Source organism: Oncorhynchus clarkii, chromosome 13 (assembly GCF_045791955.1).
Source record: "Oncorhynchus clarkii lewisi isolate Uvic-CL-2024 chromosome 13, UVic_Ocla_1.0, whole genome shotgun sequence".
NCBI lineage: Eukaryota > Metazoa > Chordata > Actinopteri > Salmoniformes > Salmonidae > Oncorhynchus > Oncorhynchus clarkii.
Window position 1 is genome coordinate 44,590,712 of NC_092159.1, and position 26,962 is coordinate 44,617,673.

General features: G+C 42.9%; 2 protein-coding genes across 5 annotated transcripts; both read left to right on the forward strand.

Annotated features, from left to right (window-relative positions):
- The first annotated feature begins 1,396 nt into the window (after positions 1-1,396).
- On the forward strand, positions 1,397-9,989 carry LOC139364837 (casein kinase I). 4 transcript variants are annotated; one of them, XR_011626505.1, is made up of 12 exons: positions 1,397-1,599; positions 4,019-4,109; positions 4,345-4,455; positions 4,753-4,901; positions 5,281-5,509; positions 5,721-5,891; positions 6,057-6,205; positions 6,563-6,752; positions 7,163-7,302; positions 7,621-7,687; positions 8,623-8,675; positions 8,752-8,813. XR_011626505.1 is itself a non-coding variant. In XM_071101976.1 (11 exons), the coding sequence occupies exons 2-10, from the start codon at positions 4,034-4,036 to the stop codon at positions 7,651-7,653; spliced, it is 1,248 nt and encodes a 415-aa protein (XP_070958077.1). In that variant the 5' UTR covers positions 1,397-1,599; positions 4,019-4,033; the 3' UTR covers positions 7,654-7,687; positions 8,623-8,685. The 4 variants fall into 4 exon arrangements, 3 of the variants coding, with proteins under 3 accessions (XP_070958077.1, XP_070958074.1, XP_070958076.1); XM_071101976.1 differs by lacking the exon at positions 8,752-8,813 and having other exon boundaries at positions 8,623-8,685; XM_071101973.1 differs by having other exon boundaries at positions 1,398-1,720; positions 7,816-9,989.
- A 758-nt stretch (positions 9,990-10,747) lies between these two features.
- On the forward strand, positions 10,748-25,014 carry LOC139364838 (transmembrane protein 184B-like). The gene is made up of 9 exons (XM_071101977.1): positions 10,748-11,176; positions 13,692-13,928; positions 16,312-16,477; positions 21,329-21,419; positions 21,629-21,704; positions 21,800-21,891; positions 22,263-22,432; positions 22,594-22,788; positions 23,700-25,014. The coding sequence occupies exons 2-9, from the start codon at positions 13,692-13,694 to the stop codon at positions 23,924-23,926; spliced, it is 1,254 nt and encodes a 417-aa protein (XP_070958078.1). The 5' UTR covers positions 10,748-11,176; the 3' UTR covers positions 23,927-25,014.
- The last annotated feature ends 1,948 nt before the right edge of the window (positions 25,015-26,962 follow it).

Here is a 26,962-nt window from a genome sequence, read left to right on the forward strand (position 1 = left end):
ACACAGCCTGTAAGAAGCATGTGCTTCTCCAGTGATCTATCATTTGCGGTGCAATTAGTATGACAGTATTGAGTATTAAAGCCTTTATGTGAAAAACCAGAGATGGACCACTTTGATGGGTGTGGGGGCCACAAAAAAATCTGAACGCGTGGCTGCAGTGGCTTGCGGGTCTGAATACCGATATCCATAACCACATGTGCAGTCGGAGCCAGCCCTAGCCAATTGGGGAATTTGTTGGGCACCCCACCTTGCGAACAAAACATTTTGCAATGGGACGGGGAGAAGATTTAGCAATTTCATAACATTTCCTGCAATTCTACTAATTTTGCCATAGAGAGAAATGTTTGTAGTTTTGAGTATGAGTGATTAACAAAATCAAGGCCAATTACCCTGGTTGGTAATTTTACCATGATTACTAGAAGTTTAGATGGCTGGCTAGACTAATTTACCAATCTAAACATTTTTAGCTGATTAATTGGCCTAGTTGAGTGACTATTTTATTTATTTTTTAACTAGGGAAGTCAGCTAAGAACAAATTCTTATTTTCAATGAGTGCCAACTGCCTCGTTCAGGGGCAGAACGACAGATTTGTAACTTGTCAGCTCTGGGGTTTGAACTTGCAACCTTCCGGTTGCTAGTCAACCACTAGGCTACCCTGCCACCCCATAACAAGAAAAAAAACTGTTGATGCACAACCAAATTTGGAAATTGCACCTTGTGTGTTCTCCTATTCTGACTTTCAACATCAAGTTGAGACCCCAACTGGGTTCCACAAAAAGGGAGGCCCGCCAGTTTCCCATCACTGTGCAAAACCATCAGGGTCCAGAGGTACTTTATGGGGACCTCCGCTGTTCTTTCACTTCTGCTGCTTGTGTCCAAACTCCAGGGTGCAGAACCCTTTGGTAATGTGCATGAGGACTAATGTCTGGATGGAATCTTCACTATCTCTAAACCAGAACCATTGCTATTTGTTTTGATGGCTCTTGTCTTCACTCTATTATCCTTCAGAACAATGTTCATAAGAATCTAATCATCCTGCAAATACCTATTCTTTGAATAACTGAACAAAAGCCAACTCTCTATGGTCGTGTTTACACAAGCAGCCCAATTCTGATCTTCTTTACACTAATCTTTTCATATCAGCTCTTTTCAGTGCTGATCTGATTGGTCAAAAGACCAATAAGTGAGAGAAAAAATATCAGAATTGGGCTGTCTGTGTAAATGCAGCCTATTTCCACTAATTCAGTTACATTTATTTTCTGAGGCTGCCTATTCCTCAAATGTGTAACATTTAAGAATGTCTACAGTTGTAGCTGTTCTATTTCTTTAAGGCAATCCGGGTGCTTCTGACATCATAGATGTTGTCAATGGTGCGTTGCAAATAACGAGAGGGGGAGACAGAACTCTGATAGAGACGGCCATTCGTATTGAAGCTTCACGGGGACTATTAACAGGGAGTACAACCGATGCAAAAGGAAAATTGGGGTATGAGAGCCACCAGAATCCGTTCCCATCCTTCGCTGCCCGGGGCCCAGTCTGACTGACATCTTTCGGATCAGCACCGCCACTGAACCACCTCTCGAATAAACCTAATATCGTGTGAGTAGTGTACTGGGGAACCGACGATACCAGGGGGGAAAGGGAACTTGATTCGACCGAACCGGAGTCTTGTATTCAGAGGGGGAGGGGCGAATAGATGGCTATCACTGGAGAACTTAGGGTAGGTACCCCGGTGTAAGGGTGCGGCTAGAATAAAGTCAAAATGTTACATGATCATATACACTGTCAACTATTTGTGAAGCTTGAAGGCATTTAAAATTGTGTGAATGACTGGTACATGGTTGAAGCGCAAGCGTATTCTCAGGCTACTTACTAGCTAGGCACAACCACTGCTGTATACGGTCAGTTGGTATTGTCACAGTAGCAACCTTTTGTTTGAAGTGTACGGTAGATGTTGTTGTTATTATTATTATTGTAACTAGTTCGACTTGAGTGATCGTGTCACAACTATTCAACCTAGTTGAGATGCTTCCCTTTTGATTGTTACCAACGCAGCGACAGCTTTCTAAAAGGTTACGTAAGAAGATGTTTAGTTGGGTTGATGATACTCAAATCCGTAAAAGGATTTTGTCCATGCAAATGTTAAATTTAACGTTGCCGTACCTAGCTAATACATTAACACTAGGTGAAATAGACTGGCATTATGTAGGCCTAGTTGTATTGTTTCTGAAAAAAGACAGCCTCTTTTCATGTGGTTGTGAAATCCTCCTAGCTTTTTGTTAAGACAGAATTCCTCTTAAAGAGAACGCATTGTAATTCTATGTAGGTTACAGGCCCACACTGATGAAATGATTCAAGTCAATAAATACTGTAGTGTTTCATGGGAGTAGTGGTAATGGTTGAATATTGCAATACATGGTGCCGGAGTGTATGGTTTACACTGTAGTTACCAGGTCCTGATCGTTTCCTACCAAAATATAAAGCCTGGCTCTGAACTGTGATCTGTTGATAAAACCTCTCACATGACCCAGTAGAATGAATCAACTGCTAAATAATTATCACAAGTCCCATGTTACAAACTGAATAACCAGCGGTAGACCATTGCGATTTTCTGCACTGTGACAAACTATAGTTGACAGTATTCCATAGCTGAATGTCATGCCCGGGGGAGCAATGTGTGATATAAAGCAATGTCTCTATTTCTGACAAAGCAATTCATCTATGGTGTTTAATACTTAGGCCCTGATTAATGTTAGGCCTGAGCTGGGTCTCTACAGTTAAAACCCTCATGTTGTAAAGAAACCTAACCCTTTATGAACCCTAATCCATCTACTACCATCACATCTGTATTTCTGTCAGCTGATGCCTCTTCTGACAACACCACAGGCAATGGAGAGAACCTCATGCCCATTTTTTTGAATAATTTCCGGAAAGGTATTTGGTTCCCCTTGGTAGTTTTTAAATATGCACAACTAGTCCTGCGCAATTGATTACTTTTTTCCATTCCCGAATTGGTATGTCCATTGCCCACAAAACTGAGGTTGACTGAGAATGCTTCTTCTCGTTCTTCCTCGTTCTGCTCTGGCGTGAGCTACTTCCATTTCCAAAGTATTATGTTGAGAGGAAGTAGACCCGTAATCATGGTGAGGTATAATGTGGTCAGTGTTGTAGGATGGCCTAGGCCTAATCATAGGAAAAACATGATAAGGTCATACACACAATGAAAAGCTCTAGTAGTTTAGTAATGAGAACTGACTGAATCATGCTTCCCATTGTCAACTGAGAGATAGAAGAAGCTTTTCTTAGGCCACCTACATTGGTGTGGCACTCTATAAATTATGCCTCATATATCCTTCTCCAGGTCCAAGTCGTTTCTGGGCTTTGACACACATACAGTCCACGCAGCAGCGCCTTTGCAGTGGCTGCAGAATATGGCGTGGTTGAGGGTGCTAAATAAATGATGATCCTGCTCCAGTGTCACGTGCAGTTTGGCTCAGAAGACTCGCTTCCTTCCCTCCCTCGTGTCAGACAATTTCTACTATCCAGGCCCCAGCTGACTCTGGGGAGCTCTCCCGTGCCCTTCCAGGGAGATATGTTGTTGCTCTTTCTCTTGTCTCTCTTTCAGGCCTCATCTTCCAAATGTCCCACTGTATTTCCCACTTTCTCTGTACCACCTCCTCAGCAGCCCTACAAATGTAATCATGTAGCCTATCGCTGGAATCCAGACATCTGTCTGCTAATCAACCCGCTCAAGCTACACACTTCATTTAGGTGTTTGCAGTTAATGGTCATCCTGTGTTGGAATGTGCAAAGTGATTGTAAGATGGCCTACCGCTGATTGGGGAAGAAATGTTCCATTAGTCAAAGTTTGCCTTCGATTCGAGGTCTAGTGGATTATGTTGTATTTGTATCATTTGTTTTAAATTAGCCTATGCCAAGTGTAAAATATAAGACTGTGCGGTCAGGATTGCCTCGTAACATCTTGGCCTCTTCTCGTCTGTTTGTTCTGTGTCTATAGTGAACTGTCAACACCATGGATCTGAGAGTGGGGAACAAGTACCGACTGGGACGGAAAATAGGGAGTGGGTCCTTTGGAGACATTTACCTTGGTAAGTGGAAGTGCTCCATCTCCCTCTGTTGGCATTTCTCTTCTTCCTTGTCCTTTTCTCCATTTGCCTCTGTCTACTGGCCTAGTCCCCATATTGTATTTTTTCCTCCCCTTAGCCTTAGACTTTCCATTCCCTCTGTGTTCAACTGGAGTTTCTTTCCATGTTCATGGTTCACAAGTTGTTCCTGAGTCTAGCCCTAATGTGTGTGTGTGTGTGTGTGCACGCACTTCCTCAGGTGCCAACATTGCCACGGGCGAGGAGGTGGCCATTAAGCTAGAATGTGTGAAGACCAAACACCCACAGCTGCACATCGAGAGCAAGTTCTACAAGATGATGCAGGGAGGAGGTGAGGAGAATGGGGGGGGGGGGGGGGGGTGACTGAGAAGGAACATTATTAATTCCTAGCAAATGCCATATTGACACATCTGAGTGTATTGGGATCAGTAAGTAGTGACTGAATCATAAATGGTCAAATGTACCCATTTATTTTATTTCAGAAGTATCATGTTCACCAAAACCAATGTGTTGAGCACTGAAACACTCTTGCTGAAGTTGTTGTATGACATTAGTCATAAAGGATGTATGCGCATGTAACTATGGTTAGATGTACACTAAAAGCTAATTATTTGTGTCTGCCTGACAGTGGGGATTCCCTCGATAAAGTGGTGCGGGGCAGAGGGAGACTACAACGTCATGGTGATGGAGCTCCTGGGCCCCAGTCTGGAAGACCTCTTTAACTTCTGTTCCCGCAAGTTCAGCCTCAAAACGGTGCTACTGCTGGCAGACCAGATGGTACAGAACTCTTATGGTGTCATCTTTTCCCCTCAACTTTCATTGTACTGTTTGTCCTCTATACCCTTCACCTCTCTGTCTTCTGTCCTAACTTTGCTTCTGCTGCTGTGTCACCCTTTTCTCTTAACTTTGCTGTGTATTACTCTTCTATGGTCTTCGGCTCTCCTTTCTCTACTTCCTGTCCTCCTTTTGCTCAGATTTGTTCTGTTACTTATTGTTGCTGTTTTTACCAATGTTGTGCCCCCGAAAGGCATTGGCTGTTGGAGGGTTCAAATTACGGTTAGCTTACAGTAACGTTTCAAGGTTTTTACAGACTATGCCAGCAGAGCTTTGTTGTCTCGCTTTTCTTTTCTTCTGAATCCCCCTCTGTCCTCCCCAGATCAGTCGCATCGAGTACATTCACTCCAAGAACTTCATCCATCGCGACGTCAAGCCCGACAACTTCCTCATGGGGCTTGGGAAGAAGGGCAACCTGGTGTACATCATCGACTTTGGCCTGGCCAAGAAGTACAGAGACGCCCGCACACACCAGCACATCCCCTACAGGGAGAACAAGAACCTGACGGGCACTGCACGCTACGCGTCCATCAACACCCACCTGGGCATCGGTAAGGAACTTTTTAAATCACCACCTCCTGTTTGGCTGAAGTATCTAAATGTCTTCATGAATGTGATTTCATTTTACCCTCCAATGCTCATGCCTAGTGTTGAGATGTAGTGACTATTGTCCCCTTGTTCTTAGCTTACATATTTTGATACCACTCAATCCTGTCTATGTCCTAAATAGCAAATCATTCAAACCTGTCTACCGTTCTTCAGAGCAGTCTCGGCGTGACGACCTGGAGTCTCTGGGATATGTCCTCATGTACTTCAACCTGGGCTCTCTGCCCTGGCAAGGCCTCAAAGCCGCCACAAAGAGGCAGAAGTACGAACGCATCAGCGAGAAAAAGATGTCCACCCCCATCGAGGTGCTCTGCAAAGGATACCCCTGTAAGTGACTGCTAGTATCTGTCTGGGCTGTGACATTTGTATCAATGTGTGTGGACAACTATTTTCCTTCCCCATTATGTTGTAACAAATGTTTGCATATACCATAGTCTCTCAATCCTGGGTTTTTGCTCACCCTTCCCTTTTATTGGCATTGCTTGTCTGCAGCCGAGTTCTCCACCTACCTGAATTTCTGCCGCTCGCTGCGCTTTGATGACAAGCCAGACTACTCATACCTTCGTCAGCTCTTCAGGAATCTGTTCCACAGACAAGGCTTCTCCTATGACTACGTATTCGACTGGAACATGCTCAAATTTGTGAGTTTGCCACACCAAAGCTCTTATTCTTTACCAGGAACTAAGTGCTACATTCTCTGTCTACACCAGGGCTCTCCAACCCTGTTCTTGGAGAGCTACTGTCCTGTAGGTTTTCACTCCAACCCTAATCTTGCACACCTGATTTCTAATAATTAGCTAGTTGATAAGCTGAATCCGGTTAGTTACAAGGGGTTGGAGCGAAAACCTACAGGAGGGTAGCTCTCCAAAACCAGGGTTGTAAAGCAGTGGTATGTATACACTATCCAGTGTTTCCACATAACCAGAATGATTCTGAAAGATTTGGATGTAGTTCTATGTAGTTATGGGTTTGCTGAAACCTGTGTGGTCTCCTCTCAGGGTGCCAGTAGGACAGCAGAAGACGGTGAGAGGAGGGGAGCTGACGAAAGAGACGAGCGTATCGTAGGAGGCCCTCGGGGATCTGCTGCACGGGGTCTCCCGCCAGGGCCAAACCCACCAGCCGCCAACAGAGTTAGGAATGGAGCTGAGCAGGCCATCTCTAACCCTGCATCACGGGTGCAGCAGTCTGGTGAGCACACACCTGTGCTCTTTTAACTAGAGCTATAGTTGAATGGAATAGAAACATTTAGGAAATGATCCAAAAAGGGCAGAGAGAGAGTGTGTGTGTGTGTCTAACACATTTCAGTTAATTACTATAGCTCCCTCCTCCTGCCAATCAGTGTAATTTTGTAAATGCCGGATCCCTATGACAAGACATTCATCCAAGTTTCGTCCCAGTGCTGTCAGATTGCGTGTGACTAATTTACGAATGAACGGAGACCAAGCCGCAGACCACTCCCCGATTTCATCGCTGGTGACAATGAAATAGCTTTTGATATAGATAAATACTTTTGTAAACACATTGACAGGAATGACAGTTTGCAAAGTCAACAGTTCTATTTCTAAATGGCCTTCTCCCTTGTATTCTTCTTCTTTCAGGGAACACGTCACCGCGGGCTATCTCTCGCGCTGAGCGTGAGCGGAAGGTGAGCATGCGGCTACACCGAGGAGCCCCCGCAAACGTGTCATCCTCTGACCTCACAGCCCGTCTTGACCAATCCCGAATTTCCACATCGCAGGTACGCTAACGCTACCCCATCATACGTCATCACAAACCCTAAAACCCAGGTGTCATGCACCTGAGCCCAACTCCTATGACCAACTTTTTGAGGGGGAATATCAACTAGAAAAATGTCCACCCTTCCAGAACAAGATTACATTTCTTGTCAAAGTTTCAGAGAACTTCCTATTAGTGTTTAGCTTCTATATTATGTAGCATGCAGTGGGTTTATTTTTTAATTTTTAATTGTGCCAGATTTGAAGCACTCGTTCGCCCTCTCATTTGCACTCCAATTTTCTGAGTCATTTGTTCTCTCCACTCTTCTCTTTCTCTTCAGGTCAGCATGCCATTTGAGCACCTGGGGAAGTGAAACCTTCAGCGCCACATTCACTGGATCCTGACAGGTGAGGATGTCTCTTTCCCTAAGTTGACACACCGGACTTAAATGTACCTAGTTTGTCAGACAGGTGATAAATTACACAAAAAAAACACTATCTACACATCTGACTAAATACGCAATCTTCCATTGCAGGGCTTCAAGAGATCCTTTGTCCCAATTTTGTTTCTGTTGTGAATTTTTGCTAATTGGACAAATAAGTGGATCTTGGAGGAAAGGACAGAGAATCATAAACTGATGAAAGGATGGCAGTTGGTCAAGGACTGCAGGAATTTCTCCCCTCCACCCTAACTTTGATGGGATAAACCTGGCCTGTAATAGTACGAGGATAAGATAGTGAATAACACCCTCCTCTCCACTGACCTATTTACCCCATGGTAGCTTGGATCATGCACCCCCTGCCACACACCTTTGTCCCTCCCCCACTATTCTCTGGGCGGCTGGCAGAGGTAGAAGACTTAATTGGGGGTTGAAAAAGCCAAGCAGGTGCTCCTTTGCCAAATATAGTTGCGGGCACAAACGCGTTCCAAGGAAAGGTCAACTCGAAATTTGGGCTTGTGTGCATTTAGCCATTTCTGTTTACACTGCAAAGACCACACACACACACAAATGTACCCATGTATGTTTTAACCAGTTCATTTATAGAATAGTAAGGGGCTGTACTCCATTAGTATCATTTACTGTGAATATTTTGTGAATAGATCATATTCATTTGGTGGGGGTCCTGTTGAGGCTTGGGCAATTTTAGTTTCTTATTTGATGTTTTAATTCGAAAAGGAAAGGTACAGCTGAAGAGAAGGAATGGTGAGAGAGATGGGTGGGTGGTAGATGAAGCAATGAGAAAGAAAGAGCAAGTGATTATTAGCTGTAATGGTGTAGAAATAGTGTTGGGTTCTTTTCCCCTACTTTACCTCTTACTGAATTGCTAATTCTCTACTTTAGCCCTCTTTGGAACTGATGTTGCCCAAAAGCCAACACCTCACACAATGATTGAGGTGAACATGCATTTTCTACCCTTCTCCCATCTCATCCACACTTGTTTTTTTAAATCCTCCCTTTTTACCCACTTAGGTCTCCTTTTTGATTTGTGTTCTTTGGTCATAATATTTGGAAGGTTGGTAAGGTCAAAGCAACCATGCTTATTTTAAGACTGCAACACTCTTAAGACATGGGAGAATCACAAGCCTATTGTATTTGACCAGAGACTGCGATGAACAAGTTGACAAATGATGATGGCTATGATTTTCATGATTGTTCTTAACGTCAACTTTTATTTTAATTATTTTCTTTTTGTTGGTCTGATGGGAATGGATGCACTCTGTACTTGATTTGGGGGGGGGGGGGGGGGGGTGCATGAAGTGGAATGGCTTTTTAATATTTTTTTTACTTCACTGTAAATATTTATTTTATTTCTGTGTAAAGCCAAAATGTGATTGGTTGTTTTTAAGGTGTAATGTAGAAAAATACATGCTAAATGCATAAATTGTGGCTGGGGATCAGAATTTTTGAAAATATTAAGTACTAAATTGGGAGGAATTTTAGAAACTTTTACATCGCCAACTGGTTTGTGTGTGTGTCGTCAGAAGTGTAGGTCTGGTGCATGGACTCTCAGAATTCCATAGGTCCCCTGTTAAGACCACAGAGCTGCTAGGGACAAACTGCAGGCTATACATTTCTCATGCCTCATTATTTGAGATTGTCCATCTCACTGTTATTTTTTTGAAACTCCATTTTGTTTCTCTTGTGTATGAGGAAACTCTTGAAGTATTGCACTTTGTTTTTCCTCTTTTTGTCCCGTTTATTTTATTCCCAGCAGTTTGTTCATAGCCTGTTGAGAATTTGTCACTACTCTCCCCATCACTCCACCCAAAGCCTTTCCTGGAGGCTGTCCATGTTCTCCACCAAGGACCTGATATAGGGCTGTCTACTTTTCCTTTAAAACAAAAAAGCACTCTTGAAAAGAGGATGCTGACAGGGGTTGACGTCATCAGCGTTTTCTATTGCAAAATAAGAGGGCCCTGGATGTCATTTACCAGCACCCTTGATGTCATTGATGATAACTGGGACTCGGATGCAGTCACAGTGATGTCACAGATTCTGGTAATGACCTGTGTTTGCGACATGTCCCTTTGGCAAGCCAGTGTGACCCAGTGGCAATGTAACTACGGGGAGGGATAGCGCTGGTCAGGTTATGGGGAGTATACACTTTATGTATGTACTGATATCTTGTACAGTTCTTTAACACACTTTAACTTTATTTACAAACAGTATTTGTGTATATTTTATGACCTAATAAAAAATAAAACTTCCACACTTTTTAGTAATTTGTTGAAATGGCTCTATTCTACTTCAGTTCTGTGCACTTGTGTACTGTAGCTGTACACTGCATTTGGGAAATTGCATGTTATTGTATCTAAAAGAGGACCATTTCAGGGGACTATGGAGGAGTGACTGAGTCTGAAATGCTTTTTTTCCAAATTCAAATTAAATTCTCAATACAGTAATGAGAAACATCTCAGTACATATTTTTAAATCTAAACATACAATCAAGTAAGTCACTACACTTGAATACATGAAGATGTGAGGAATAATCAACATTGTACATTTCATTTGCAGATACAAATTTTAAAAAGGATCAGGGTTAACATTTGTGAAATTATGTAAGAAAATATTGTTCTTGTCATTGCCTAATCTTATAGATTTTAATAAATAAAATTATTCTGGAATGGATATATTACTGAAATTGAATGGAAAAAAGCTTGGTTGCCCCTTGATTTGTATATCAAAGTGAAAGAAATTAACTTTAAAATGGAGAAACTATTATCCAAATGTTTTGTGACAAGTTATTTTGGAGCGAGCTAAGTAATTGCGTTTATTTCATTAAGACGTATGTATTTACAATAAAATGTGAAATATTAATCGAATGAAAACAAAGCTACTGAATGAATAAACTTTATACTACCTGGTAAATTCTTCATACACAAATATTAGAAATTTGGAATTGGACAACAATGCAAGACCGACCAGCTGGCATATACGAGCTCCATCATGGGAAAGTGGCTCAAGGAGATGAAGCTACTGCGCCTGCGTGAAAGCAGGAACGGTGGAGGAGTTTCGCTACTGTAAAATCTTAGGGTAGTGAATCGCTAGGAGAGATACAGGGGAAGAACGGAGCCGAATTTATAGTGACTGAATAAAGTTTTTCTACATGAGATGGACAATTAGTACAGACAAAAGTTTATTTGCCTAGGCTTTGAAGAGTTTGCGAGCAGCTACCTAACTAGCTATGCTAACGTTAGCTAGCGAGCTAGATACAACTGTAAACATGATTTAAATTGGTTGCTCACTTGACGTTATATTGCAGAAATTTTAATTGAGTATGAATTATGTTATGAATGTGTGTCTGTCGTAGCTAATAACGTATTTAGGATACATTTATGCTTGGATTCAAACAGCCGCAGTGTGTACACAAATCAAACAACTGCAGCAGAGGCAGGTAAGCCACCGCTCGCGCTGTGTTTTTGTGTTCAGAATGGATGGAAAGAAACTGTTTCCAAACGAACGACGAATGTAGCTTTCGCTTTGATGACACAGCTGTAATTTCAGCTCCTGTTTTCACTTTGTTGTACAATGACAATTTTCATAATGAAACCATCCATAAAGAGGTTTTGGTTGCCTATTTTTCTCATATGAAAATGGGCAGCTGCTATTGTTTTAATGTTTTTTATTGAAGTCTTTGCATGGAAATGATGTTGCTGTTCATTCATTCTCAGTACAACGCCCTATATTCTCCTTAGTATGTTATGCCTTTAGTATATCTGGAGAGGAAAACTGCAGAAATGTATCTCGTTTTATTTTGGCATCAATGTCAAAAAGCCTATGTTGCATGACTGATAGGATTTAGGTCAAAGTACAATAGATGGTATGAAATACACCCTCCGGCTCAGTCAAGCAGGGATTGATGGGGTCTTCCCTGTCGTGTCTATATGAATTATGTGGTCTTTGAACCAAACGAAATGCACCAGACATGGCTCTTAATTACAACTGAACAGCATTATACCTTATATCAATATTGACCAATACTTTGATTATTTACTACTGTCTCAACCCTTAATTAATAATTAAGCATTTGTGTCATGGGAAAATCACATTATAAACCGAATAGGCATTCATTCTCTAGGCCTATACAGAATAGGCCTTCATATTGCTGATATTCAACCTCAATAGTCATCAGTCAATAGTCTATGCTTATCACGAACCAATAGTTACTTGAGAAACCCAACTTGAGGGAATCGAGTGTGACATTCAAATGTAACTGTCCCCTCAAAATTAAAGCATAAAGCAGGCTTCGTCCAGCAGCGTGAGTCACCCATGGCCACGGCCTGCCTATATTTAGCCATGCATATTAATTGAATCCCCATTTTTAAATTAGTAGTTTTATTCTGAATGATTAGGTTATTTGCCATCATTGGACTCCAGACTGATGCGTCTAGCAATCACATTACCTAGTGAGCATCACTAATGCCAAGATTGAGTACAAGGATGTGGAGTATCTACTGTCCATCTTTCTAATGGTCACTTAGCCTACAGTTTCCCATTAGAAAACTGATATCTGGCTACTCTGCAATACAGACCTAATGAGCAATAGGAGTCTGTTACCTTGCTCACTTTGATAATTGATCATGTGCTGCTGACAGCTAAAAGACTCAAACCAACATCATAAATGTTCACAATTTTTCTGTCATTCAATAAATTCCTCTCATTAGCTATATGTCCCACTGGCACTGATATACCCAGTCTGTCCTTCAGTGTGCTCCATAGAGATTTATTTGGTGTATTTGTGGCTCCTACGCTCGCCCCTGCTCTCAAACCAGGAGGAGAAGGAGAATTTGGGTCAGTGGGCCCTCAGCCCATGTCACACCAATTCGCTCTGTCTGACTGATTCACTCTGTCCCTGTGTTCTCTCTCAACTTCCAACTCCCTCTCCCTCACTCAGCATCCTTCTGGTTCCCCTCGCTCAGCTCCTTCTGGTTCCCCCCTCTCCCTCACTCAGCTCCTTCTGGTTCCCCTCTCTCTCCCTCACTCAGCTCCTTCTGGTTCCCCTCTCTCTCCCTCACTCAGCTCTTTCTGGTTCCCCTCTCTCTCTCCCTCACTCAGCTCCTTCTGGTTCCCCTCTCTCTCTCCCTCACTCAGCTCCTTCTGGTTCCCCTCTCTCTTCCTCACTCAGCTCCTTCTGGTTCCCCTCTCTCTCTCCCTCACTCAGCTCCTTCTGGTTCCCCTCTCTCTCTCCCTCACTCAGCTCCTTCTGGTTCCCCTCTCTCTCTCCCTCACTCAGCTCCTTCTGGTTCCCCTCTCTCTCCCTCACTCAGCTCCTTCTGGTTCCCCTCTCTCTCTCTCCCTCACTCAGCTCCTTCTGGTTCCCCTCTCTCTCTCTCCCTCACTCAGCTCCTTCTGGTTCCCCTCTCTCTTCCTCACTCAGCTCCTTCTGGTTCCCCCCTCTCTCTCCCTCACTCAGCTCCTTCTGGTTCCCCCCTCTCTCTCCCTCACTCAGCTCCTCCTGGTTCCCCTCTCCCTCACTCATCTCCTTCTGGTTCCTCACTCAGCTCCTTCTGGTTCCCCTCGCTCAGTTGCTTCTGATTCCCCTTTCTCTCCCTCACTCAGCTCCTTCTGGTCCCGCTCTCTCTTCCTCACTCAGCTCCTTCTGGTTTCCCTCTTTCTCTCTCCTCTCCATATCTTATTTAGATTTTCTCTGTCCACTAGGATGTTAGTTTCAGCTTCAATTGTTCAATTGAATAAAGTAGTAGGTTTTTATTGGTATGCCCGAGACAACCATCCATGTGTGATGTGTTCGATAACCTTGAAAGAAACTAGGGTATTGGTCCCTTGGGAGGCACACTGTTCCTTAATGGAGCTCTAACTTTTCTACATATTTAGCTACTTCTGTTAATGTGTGATTGTGAATATCCGGAAGACCCAAAAACCCACCATTTCCCCCTGTTGTCTCCCTCCAGATGATGGAGGAGCTGTGGCGACGCGGCATGCCCCTGTCAGATCGAATGGAAAATGACCCCCCAGCCGATATGGCCCCAGGGTCCACGACCACAGCGGCCCCGTCGGGCTCCAATGCCTCCTGGGTGCCAGACACCCCCCTGGTGACCCCTGAGGAACCATACTTCCTCATGACCTCCACTGCCCAGACCGTGTCAGGGTTCTTTGTCTGGACAGCCCTGCTAATAACCTGCCACCAGGTAAGGGGCTAGTGAACTCTTTCTCACACATACATACTAGAGGTCGACCGATTAATAGGAATGGCCGATTAATTAGGGCCGATTTCAAGTTTTCATAACAATCGGAAATCGGTATTTTTGGGCGCCAATTTATTTTTATTAATTTTTTTTACACCTTTTATTTAATCTTTATTTAACTTGGCAAGTCAGTTAAGAACACATTCTTATTTTCAATGACGGCCTAGGAACGGTGGGTTAACTGCCTCGTTCAGGGGCAGAACGACATATTTTCACCTTGTCAGCTCGGGGGACCCAATCTTGCAACCTTACAGTTAACTAGTCCAACGCAATAACGACCTGCCTCTCTCTCGTTGCACTCCACAAGGAGACTGCCTGTCCAAGGTAAGTTGCTAGCTAGCATTAAACTTATCTTATAAAAAACAATCAATCATAATCACTAGTTAACTACACATGGTTGATGATATTACTAGATATTATCTAGCGTGTCCTGTGTTGCATATAATCAGACTGAGCATACAAGTATCTAAGTATCTGACTGAGCGGTGGTAGGCAGAAGCAGGCGCATAAACATTCATTCAAACAGCACTTTTGTGCGTTTTGCCAGCAGCTCTTCGTTGTGCGTCAAGCATTGCGCTGTTTATGACTTCAAACCTATCAACTCCCGAGGTGAGGCTGGTGTGACCGAAGTGAAATGGCTGGCTAGTTAGCGCGCGCTAATAGCGTTTCAAACTTCACTCGCTCTGAGCCTTGGGGTGGTTGTTTCCCTTGCTCTGCATGGGTAACTCTGCTTCGATGTGGTGGCTGTTGTCGTTGTGTTGCTGGTTCGAGCCCAGGGAGGAGCGAGGAGAGGGACCGAAGCTATACTGTTACACTGGCAATACTAAAGTGCCTATAAGAACATCCAATAGTCAAAGGTTAATGAAATACAAATGGTATAGAGGGAAATAGTCCCATAATAACTACAACCTAAAACTTCTTACCTAGGAATATTGAAGACTCATGTTAAAAGGAACCACAAGCTTTCATATGTTCATGTTCTGAGCAAGGAACTGAAACGTTAGCTTTCTTACATAGCGCATATTGCACTTTTACGTTCTTCTCCAACACTTTTTGTTTTTGCGTTATTTAAACCAAATTGAACATGTTTCATTATCTACTTGAGGCTAAATTGATTTTATTGATGTATTATATTAAGTTAAAATAAGTGTTCATTCAGTATTGTTGTAATTGTCATTATTACAAATACATTTATTTTTAAATTGGCCGATTAATCGGTATCGGCTTTTTTGGTCCTCCAATAATTAGTATCGGCGTTGAAAAATCATAATCGGTCGACCTCTAATACATACACACACACGCTCCTATGTTTTTCTGCATGCTGCATCTAACATATGCTTCAACTGTGTGTTCTTAAATCATATGTTAGTGTGGTCTCACTGCTGCATAAGATGGATGCCTAGTGCCTACAGTAGTAATCTCAGTATGAACAAATCAAATTGCAGATAGAAACTGCAGAAGCATATCAAGGCATCCCTTCAGATTCCTCACGCCTGCCAAGTCCAGGTTGATTATGCACTCTGAAACACCTCAGGCTGTTCAGCCATGATAAAGTAGTTGTGGCAGGTCTTCAAATATGTAGTCATGTTGCCTGCAGACCACTAACCTCTTGTAGGTTCAGAGCTACTGAAAGGCCCAGGTTAATGATTCCTCTCCATTGTGTGTTGCTGCTCACACAAAGGGTTAAAGATGAGCCGTCGCTCTGACAACAGGTGTACCTAGCTCTGCAGTGACATCAGAGAGCGGGGGCTGTTGCCTAGTAACAAAGCTGGGTACAGTGCTCTCTGTGTGCGAGCGCCCTACTGTTTGTTATTTTACCAAAGGTGTGTGTGCCCAGGTCAGGAAAGGTGATAGGTGTAGATTTGTGTAAGTGGAACCTGGGACAGGATGAATTAGACAAAAGGTACTGATGACAGAGCCTGCTCATCCAAATGGAAACACAACACAGCTCCACTCATCACACACACGCATGATGTCGACTGCTCTCCCCAGGATGTGGGCAGGACCATAAAGTCACAGTCACTGAGCCCTAGTGAAAACACATTGATTTCATGAGACACTAGCCCATTTTTAGCTAGCTCACGTTGACAGAGCTGTGGTCCCTCTCAGGGAGAAGGAAGCTGTTGAATATTCAAACACAATCACCCTCCTTTCAATCGATTGTCTATTTAACTGTCACGTTTATAGTTTTTAAATTGTTCTCCTACAATGAAGTACATTATAATCTAGCCATGTCCTTTAGGAGCTGAGATTAAATGATGCCCTCTTCACTCTGTCCTTCTCTTTCTTGTCTATGTATCTTTCCCAATCTTTCTCCCTTTGACAGATCTACATGCACCTGCGCTACTACAGCTCTCCCAATGAGCAGAGGCACATAGTTCGCATCCTCTTCATCGTTCCCATCTACGCCTTTGACTCGTGGCTCAGCCTCCTCTTCTTCACTAACGAAGAGTACTACGTCTACTTTGACACGGTCCGCGACTGCTACGAAGGTGAGAACCTTCCCACCCTGTCAATGGTGTATGACTCTTACCTGAATAGAATGCCTTGAGAAACATAAAATACATACAAGTACATTTGTTTTAGAGAGAAGAGATACTGTGCTTGCAATTGGCATGGTGACTGGAGGAATATCCACGACAGCCGTTGCCAGAGAGTTGAATGTTCATTTCTCTACCATAAGCCGTCTCCTACGTTGTTTTAGGGAATTTAGCACTACGTCCAACCGGTCTCACAACTGCAGACTACGTGTGTGGGCGAGCGGTTTGCTGATGTAAACAGAGTGCTCCATGGCAGAGGAGGTGTTATGGTATGGGCAGGCATAAGCTATGGACAACAAACCCAATTGCATTTTATCGATGGCAATTTGAATGTACAGAGACACCGTGACGAGATCCTGGGGCCCATTGTTTTAAAGGTATCTGTAACCAACAGTCATAGATTAGGGCCTAATTTATTTCAGTTGACTGATTTCCTTAAATGAACTGTAACTCAGTAAAATCTTTGAAATTGTTGCGTGTTGTGTTTATATTTTTGTTCTTTATACATTCAAATAGAGCTGTGATCGACATGGTTTGTGGTCTGTTGCTCATCCTGCTGGTCTATGGTTTGATGTTGCAATGGAAGAATGTATTTGCGCTAAGCACAGGTGCATTCCATTGTTTGCAGTACACTGTTAAGGCCGAAACCTTTCTGCTGTGCTACTACATGTTCTGTGTTTTTTAAAGCAATATCACACACGTACGTTCTACTCCATCGGAGATGCACAAGTACTCAACACATTTTTTTCAATGATTGTGTTTTTGCATGTGCACTTGTTTTGTGTCCCGTAGCAGGAGTTGGAAACAAAATAATTTCACAATCCTTTTGTTCTGAATAGAACCATTGTTTTTTTTTCGTTCCATTCCACTTTTTCGACCTGCAAAATAAAGTTCTTAACCGGTTCGACCCCAAAAGATGACAGGTTTATATCGTTCCTTTCTTTTCCTTTTTAAACCTCTGAAATAATATATATATATTTTTTACATCTAACTTTTTAGATTAAATTATTTTTTTTACATTAAATTACTTCACCAAGTGTGCAGTATGGATAGAGCAGCTTTCTATGGAACTGGCAAGCTATAGCTCAGTGAGTTGTTTACATGCGTGATGGAAAAGACTAGTGTAGGACACAAGGTGCAACTGTGGGTGGTTAGAGACTTGGCTAGAAGCGCTGAGCATCTTGTGATGACATGCATTATCTGAATTAGACCCACAGAATTATAACAACGGAGGAGGAACTTTTTTTTCTTTGAACTTCAGAGTTGGCTTAGAGCTAGCTAACAAGCTTGTGTCTACTGAGCGGCACCAGAATTAAAAACACGTCTTACCTTTTTGTAGTTAATAAATCCAATGTGAAATTGTATAACTATAGTATCCCTAACTAACATTGAAAAATTTGATCCATTCTTCTCTAATTAAAAAATCTTTCTTCCAAAATTCTGAATCACACTTGTAACTTCAGTAGACTACAGAGATGCTTCGGAGGGGAGGGGCAAGTTGTCTACATGCACACTGGCAAACATCTTCAGCTGGCAGGCAGTATGTGTGTGCCGACATGGCCATACTCATATTTGTATCCATAAATTGACAGTTGATAGTCGGATCGGATGATACTAGTGATCGAAAAAAACGTAGAGGTTTTAATATGCTTAGGTATTTTGCCAACATCTACTTATCTCCCTGCACGTTTATAGACCAAATAAGTTGCAGATTAGGAGCGGTGTGCCTGTGTGTCTTCAAATTTTAGCGGGCAGACAAGTTTGCTATCAATCAGAATGCACGTCAGCATTTTTTATTTTACCTTTATTTAACTAACCAGGTTGGCCAGTTGAGAACAAGTTCTAATTTACAACTGCGACCTGGCCAAGATAAAGCAAAGCAGTGCGACAAAAACAACAAAGTTACACATAAAAGTACAGTCAATAACACAATAGAAAAATCTATGTACAGTGTGTGCAAATGTAGAAGATTAGGGAGGTAAGGCAATAAATAGTCCATATAGGCGAAATAATTACAATTTAGCATTAACACAGGAGTGATAGATGTGCAGATGATGATGTGCAAGTAGAGATACTGGGTTGCAAAAGAGCAAGATGAATAACAATATGGGGATGAGGTCGTTGGGTGTGCTATTTACAGATTGGTTGTGTACAGGTACAGTGATCGGTAAGCTGCTCTGACAGCTGATGCTTAAAGTTAGAGAGGGAGATATAAGACTCCATTTAATCTTTTTCCCTTACCCTCGCCCCGCTTGTTAGATATTATGCACATTGATAGCTTGATACCAAACGCCTTTGCCATTTGATTTATCATAGTAGCAGGCTAACAGGAGGCAGCAGCAGTCTGAATGATCAGACCGAAACAGAAGTGAAAGTGATCGGGTGAAATTATGAAGCAAGTGCACAGAGAAATACAGCTTCACTCTATCCAATCAGAGTAGCAGGATCAATGTACAGCCCATCCTTTTCTTTACACACAGGAAAACTGACCAGTTAAGTTATTTAGACCATGTAGCATCTCACTTGACTGACATGAGAAAGATAATTACAAAAAATACTCTGATCAAGTCGTTTCCCAAAAATTGCCCATATCTGTTACAATACTCGTTTTGTCCGACTACTCGGCACACCTCTAGCAGGACGACACTGGAAGAAGTTTCTGATTGACAGAGGGAGGGCTTTGCATAGGTGCTTTGTTTATTTTGTGGGACTTAAAAAAAAAAAAAATGTAAATGCCCGGAACATTATTAACCGGTCCCCATGCTTTTAAAGTAATGGTTCTGTTCCGGAGAAGAATAGATCACTTTCGTTCCTGGTTCTGATTTTGTTCATAGAAAAATGTAGTTATTTTACGGTTTTTAGTTCTGTTCTCTGAACTGGTTCCAGCCCCTGGTCCGTAGTATCAAGTGTGTGGGAATCTGTTCTGTGCCTAGTGACAGATGGCCTTTGCGATCTCTCTGCCTTTACGAGAGTGGCCATCTTTGTTCTCTTGTTGTTTCCAAGGCCTGCTGGGATTGCTGGGGAGGGGAAGCCTGTTCCCTAGCAACAGTATGCAAACGACTGAAGCCTTGAAGAGTTTTAGAAACCACTCACTTATGAACAGATAAATTGTCTGGCTGTTCTGTATCAGCCGGCTGTATCTCAACAGAAGTAACATCAACAGAAATTGGCATTAGCATTTTGTTACAGTGGTTACATAATACAGACAGGTGTGCCACTTGCTTACCGGACTCTGCCATCAAATTATTCCTGACAACACTATTGTACGTACAATGTACAACCCTATGTCTGTGGGGAAAAGGGGACCTCAGTGCGAAGGTGTGCTCAATGCATGAACAAGTGCTTTGCGCTGCACATTTTGTCTACCTTGTGTCAAAGAGTTCTGAGTCTACGATGCGTGAGAGAATGCTGTGTGTGTGTGTACTGTACGATGTGTGTGAGTGCTTGGAGCGCATGGATTGACGGCAGGGGAGCGGACAGCTCAGCCAGGCTACACACAGTGGACTCTCCCTGCCAGCACACCGCACGGGCAGCAGCTGTGGCCCCAGGGCTCCACACTGCTAAATATAGAGGGCCCCAGTGCTGTCAAAGTTACACTCTCTCTCACTCACACACACACACACAGATGTTGTGTATTTATACATGCATGCTTGCAAACATTCGAATAGCAGGAGTCAATACTGTAAGGATGCCACTGGGATTCCCATTATTGTCTGCTCAGACCTCTATGCAGCTATGTGTGAAAATACAATATACAAGGAAAGCAAATGGAATGGAGTTTCCCATGCCAGAAAAGAGCGAGAACAGGAGAAAGAGCAGCAAAGCTTCAGGATTGATTCGTCCTGTAGTTGCTTCACCACCCTCAAATTAGCATGGCCTGAACACCTGGGACAGCAGCTGAAACCACATGCCTCCCAGTCAATGACACCAATAACAGTGTTCATAGTCAAAGGAGAGACGGAGAGAAGTCCTAGTGCCTCTTCTGCCCCGATGAACTGGAAGTAATTCAGTCTGACGAGAGGATTTTCTCTCAACTCTCCCGTCTGTCCCAAGGAGTCGGGACCCACCACTGTGCTCTGTTCATTTGAAACAATTTATTTAATTTCCAAATCAATTGAAATCTCTATGAACCATTCAAATCTCTTAGCTAAATAATTTATGCTAATGAATGTATTCAAATAAACAGGCGCGTATTAGATTATACCAGTACTGTACATGTGTTGTTAAATAGGATGGTAACTGAATAGTTTTGGACTAAACATTCAGCTGGATGGATATCAATATTTGGTAATCTCTGGAAAACCCGTTGTCTCACACACACACACACACACACATACATACACACACAGTGGGGGAGGGTAGCTTTGTGTGCACACAGGGGGACAGAGCGATGTTGATCCAAGCTAGAATGGAGGGCGGTTTAGCCAGAGGCCATTGGGGACAATGACTGTCTCATCTTGTTTTGCTTTCTGCACTGGCCCATGCACTGACACAGCACATCAGCATTCTGATCGTGGGAAATGGGGACCAAGGCCTTAATACTGTAGAGAGGAACATGGCCCATGCCTCTAGATAGAACATGTTTACTTCGGTGTGTGTTAGTGTTCTTTCTCGTAAATGTTTCTGGGTTCTCAAGGGGAGGCCCAGAGTCCAAACAGACCAAATACACACAGACAGACAGATTGATTTTTGGATATGAAAGCTTAACCGAAAGACTGCTGTAGTTACATAGAGGCAACTACCCCCATATTCTCTCAACTCTCTGACACTGCTTACATGTGTTTTTGTGTGTTTCCTCTGTAGCGTTTGTGATCTACAACTTCCTCAGCCTGTGTTATGAGTACCTTGGAGGGGAGAGCGCCATCATGGCTGAGATCAGAGGAAAGCCCATTGAGTGAGTCTCTCTCTATTATCACTCTTTGTCCTCTCTTATAAAAAATTTAAAAAGACAATTCATGTACAATCCAATAATGTAATTCAAACATCCCACAACTGCAGAATAGTAATGTGTATCAATACTTTATTGTATGGTTTGAACCTCTTCATGCCATTTGGATCTTGAGATCACAGACCACCAAATGCTTGTGTCTTGGCTGTCTACAGGTCCAGCTGTGTGTACGGCACCTGCTGTCTCTGGGGAAGGACTTACTCCATTGGGTTCCTCCGATTCTGCAAACAGGTATAGTGAAAGCCTTCTTCTCACACATTATTTGTGAGAAACCCTTACATATGAACACAGAGTTGTTACAGCATTACATATTCTCTCTCTCTCAGGCCACTCTACAGTTCTGTGTGGTGAAGCCTCTGATGGCCATGATCACAGTCATCCTGCAGGCCTTTGGGAAGTACAGAGATGGAGACTTCAAGTACGTAGGGCTATGGGACACTCACTCATTCTACTCTACTATATCAGAGTATTTGCTTAACCTGTGTTGACCTCAAAGTTAATTGTTTCAAAAGCCACAGAGGATTCATGTTTGTCTATAATATCTTTAATTGTCTGTACTTTTCTGCATGAACAGTTTAAATGTTATTTGTTTGTTCTCACAGGTGTTTTTTTACATTTGCACTATTCTGGCTGTAAATCTGTTTTCATCGAAATGTCAGGGTTGTAGTTGTCAAGCATCTCAGAGTAGGAATTATATTACTTAATCTCTAAGACAAGACTGTGCTAAGACATTCCTATGTGTTGACACTGTTCTGATAGCTGGCTGTGCCTCTCTCTCTCTCTCTCCAGTGTGGCCAGTGGGTACCTGTATGTGACCATCATCTATAACTTCTCTGTCAGCCTGTCTCTCTACGCCCTCTTCCTCTTCTACTTCGCCACCCGCAACCTGCTGGTCCCCTACAGCCCCATGCTCAAGTTCCTCATGGTCAAGTCTGTCATCTTCCTCTCTTTCTGGCAGGGTAAGGAAACGTCTTGATCGACACACACACGCAATGTATCATAGATAATGCTGCATCCAAGTGTGCTGACCCTTTCTTCCAGATAATACACACAATGTGATTTGACAGTACTCTGATCCTCCTTCCTCGATTTCTCTCTCCCTCTCTCTCTGGGGGATAAGGTATGCTGCTGGCCATCCTGGAGAAGTGTGGAGCCATCCCTAAAATCAACTCTCCCGAAGTGTCAGTTGGGGAGGGCACGGTCGCCGCCGGCTACCAGAACTTTATCATCTGCATTGAGATGTTCTTTGCCGCTGTGGCCCTGCGCCACGCCTTCACCTACAAGGTCTACATGGACAAGAGGCTGGACTCCTACGGTAAGGATACAGAGGGAGGGACTATCCATGCAGATTAGAGAGAGAACTGTTTAAGTAAAAATAAATCAAGTCATCACTAGCATATTAGTGTGTCCCTGACTAAATGACACAAGCAGTTGCTTATGTTTCTGGAACTGTGTTCAATGAGGATTCAGGACACTGGTTCTCCATGGTTGCTCTTGAAGTCTATTTCAGTGACTTTGTTCCACTGACCTGCTCTGTCTGTCTCTAAATGTTTCATCCTCTCTTTTATTCTCCCTCTCTCTCCTCTCCCTCGGTTTTTTACTCAATTTGTATTTTGTTGAATCCCTTTTTCTCCTCACATTTATCTTCCATCTCTTCCTTATTCTCCTGTTCTGTTCTCTCGCCCTTCTCTTTTTTTATTGTTCAATATTCATCCTTTTATATTTTCTTATGTCCCTCCTCTCTCTCTTTATCTGTCTCTCTTTGTGCTGCACTATAAGGGTCCTTTCCTATTTTTGGACAGTACGGTAGGTCTACCACTAGCTCAGCTGTGTTTGGCTTCTCACTGCCACAGTACTTTCTGGTTGACTCCATTTCTGTGATGTGCTCATATTTTGTTATTCTATTATTTTTAACTGTTTCTGAGATATAGAGTTTAATTTTGTACAAACAATTTATTTTGAGCATCCTCAGTGCTGTCATACATTTGTATTGCCATTATTGTACAGTATGTGCTGCTTTTATCAATGTATTATTTTGTGGTGTGTATGAGTTCTCCCCTTGCAATGCACTAGGAGCTCCACTGGCTGTTTCTGTCTGTTTGGTTCAGTAGTATTATGTGATCCTCCACTTTGTTTATTCATGGCATTCAGGTTTGCTCACTGTAGGGTTCCACTCTTTCTTCCATTATCCCTCATCCTCCCTTTATTTCTATCCTCTCCCGGCAGGTCGCTGCGCCCCAATGAAGAGCATCTCCAGCAGTCTGAAGGAGACCATGAACCCCGGAGACATGGTGCAGGACGCCATCCACAACTTCTCCCCGGCCTACCAGCAGTACACACAGCAGTCCACCCTTGAGCAGCGCGGAGGGGCGCCAGTGTCCCGCAGCCACAGCAACCTCAGCACCCGCGACACTGAGAAGACCCTGCTGCTCAGCTCCGACGATGAGTTCTGAGCCCCCCTACACACCGACCGGTGGTACTACTGGGAGGTGGAGACGGGAGGGGCTTTATGGACTCTACTATAGTGCCGTACGAAATCGACAGGCTTGAGTCCATTGGCTGATCCACTTCATTGCGTACATGAACATAGTACTCATATTCCTCAGTCTATATTGACAATACAAGCAACCTACTACATAGGGGTCCATTGCCACATACCCCTGCCAATATGGATCAATACAGATACACACACTCGTGCATAGACCATTCCCAGGTGTCTTCAGGCTGTGTGTTAACACTACAAAAGGCCTACCACACAGAAAAACACTCACCAACCCGCATGCCATTGACATGAGTACCATTGAAATATTGTCAATTATACAGCATCCCCCTCACCCTCCTGCCAGCTCTGCCTCTTGCTGAAATGTTGCCAAATAGAGTGAGATCCCGCTTGGTCAGCAGGACCCTCTCTAACTTAAGATTTCAGAGTGACTTGGATAAGACACTAAGGGATCCCGAAATCACTGTATATTTTGATGTTTATTGACCTTGATGGTATTCTTCTCATTTAAACAAATCTATTATGAAGGGAGGTTATTATTATATGATGTGTGTTTGTGTGTGTTGGCATGAACAGGAAGGTACAGTGAGGATAATATAATTGGAGGGTTTTGGGGGTCATTTGGGGTGTCTCCCGGAATGTTATGGTTGTTGTTGACGACGTATTGAGGGAACAGCTGTTGACAGAGGTTTGGTGCGGATTTCAGATTAAAGAGGAACGGGCTTCTTAGCAGAGCTGGACCCGGCCGCAGCAGTCAGGATTAGAATCCCGTAATTGGGGCATTATGTGCGGCACAGATCAGGCATGTTTTACCATTGCGTTGGTCTAATGGTCATATAGCTCCAAACTTCGCATGTGCAGAACGCCTAATTAAAGGATGTCTTTTGATAGTTTTTTGGACAAAAATGAAAACTTGTCAGTTTGTCACTTTCACGAGGTTGGAGTAATAACATGTTCAACTACTTAAGACATTGGCTCAAATCTAGGTTGTGTCTTTAGATTGAGAAAATAAACAACTAATTTCACTGTTCTCATCTCAAACCTCAGCCTGGTCTGTTTCGCAGGTGTTCCTGGAAGACTTCAATGTTGCACCTCTGGATTTAGAAACTCTGTGAAGTTGTCAAGGATATGGGGACCATGCAATTCTTCCCCCTGGTGGCAAGAGGCAGAGAGATTTCCAGCCCAGCCTCTGGGAGGAGCCTGTTGAGCAGAAATAGTTTCTTTGAATACATAGGCAAGGCTTGGCTATCTTCAGCATTAATATACATCAGTTATGCCTGAATATACCTGCTTTCTTCAACATGGCTGTTTTCTTGTCTTGTTAGGGTTGCTATGTTACTGCTCAGTGTCACTAGCCTCCTCATTGATTTTCTTCCTTTGAGGTCTTTTTGCTGAAGACAACACACAAACAGATAATTTTGAAACGTTTTACTCATAACCCCCCCCCCCTCTAAATAAATAGGAACACAACCCATATTTGAATACCTGAGTGAAGTGTTTTTTTACAGTGGGGGTTCTTAAACGTTTATCTTGAAACCCAAATTAGAAATGTTACCGTCCTCCTGTGACTCAAATCTTCCTCTAACGACCCAAATTAAGAAGAAATAGTGTGTTATTGTAGATGTATTCTCATACCTCGCGACCCACCTCTCACGTGCCCAGGGTCCACTTCGGGACCCTGGGCACGGTTCTCATGAGAGGTTTTTGCGACTGCACTTGAAGAAACTTTCAAAGTTCTTGAAATTTTCTGGATTGGCTGACCTTCATGTCTTAAAGTAATGATGGACTGTCGTTTCTCTTTGCTTATTCAAGCTGTTTTTGCCATAATATGGACTTGGTCTTTTACCAAATATCTTCTGTATACCACCCATACCTTGTCACAACACAACTGATTGGCTCAAACGCATTAAAGAAGGAAATAAAATTACACTAATTAACAAGGCACACCTGTTAATTGAAATGCATTCCAGGTGACTACCTCATGAAGCTGGTTGAGAGAATGCCAAGAGTATGCAAAGCTGTCAAGGCAAAGGGTGGCTATATTTTGATTTGTTTAACAGTTTTTTGGTTACTACGTGATTCCGTATGTGTTATTTCATTAGTTTTGATGTCTTCGCTATTATTACACAATGTAGAAAATAGTAAAAGTAATGATAAACCCTGGAATGAGTAGGTGTGCTCAAACTTGACTGGTACTGTACATTTCATAGGTTTTAATGTTAAGTATAGGCTACATACACTTACAGTGCCTTGCGAAAGTATTCGGCCCCCTTGAACTTTGCGACCTTTTGCCACATTTCAGGCTTCAAACATAAAGATATAAAACTGTATTTTTTTGTGAAGAATCAACAACAAGTGGGACACAATCATGAAGTGGAACGACATTTATTGGATATTTCAAACTTTTTTAACAAATCAAAAACTGAAAAATTGGGCGTGCAAAATTATTCAGCCCCCTTAAGTTAATACTTTGTAGCGCCACCTTTTGCTGCGATTACAGCTGTAAGTCGCTTGGGGTATGTCTCTATCAGTTTTGCACATCGAGAGACTGAAATTTTTTCCCATTCCTCCTTGCAAAACAGCTCGAGCTCAGTGAGGTTGGATGGAGAGCATTTGTGAACAGCAGTTTTCAGTTTCCACAGATTCTCGATTGGATTCAGGTCTGGACTTTGACTTGGCCATTCTAACACCTGGATATGTTTATTTTTGAACCATTCCATTGTAGATTTTGCTTTATGTTTTGGATCATTGTCTTGTTGGAAGACATCTCCGTCCCAGTCTCAGGTCTTTTGCAGACTCCATCAGGTTTTCTTCCAGAATGGTCCTGTATTTGGCTCCATCCATCTTCCCATCAATTTGAACCATCTTCCCTGTCCCTGCTGAAGAAAAGCAGGCCCATCATCTGACCAGAGCGAGCACCTTCTTCCACATGTTTGGTCTCCCAGGTGGCTTGTGGCAAACTTTAAACGACACTTTATGGATATCTTTA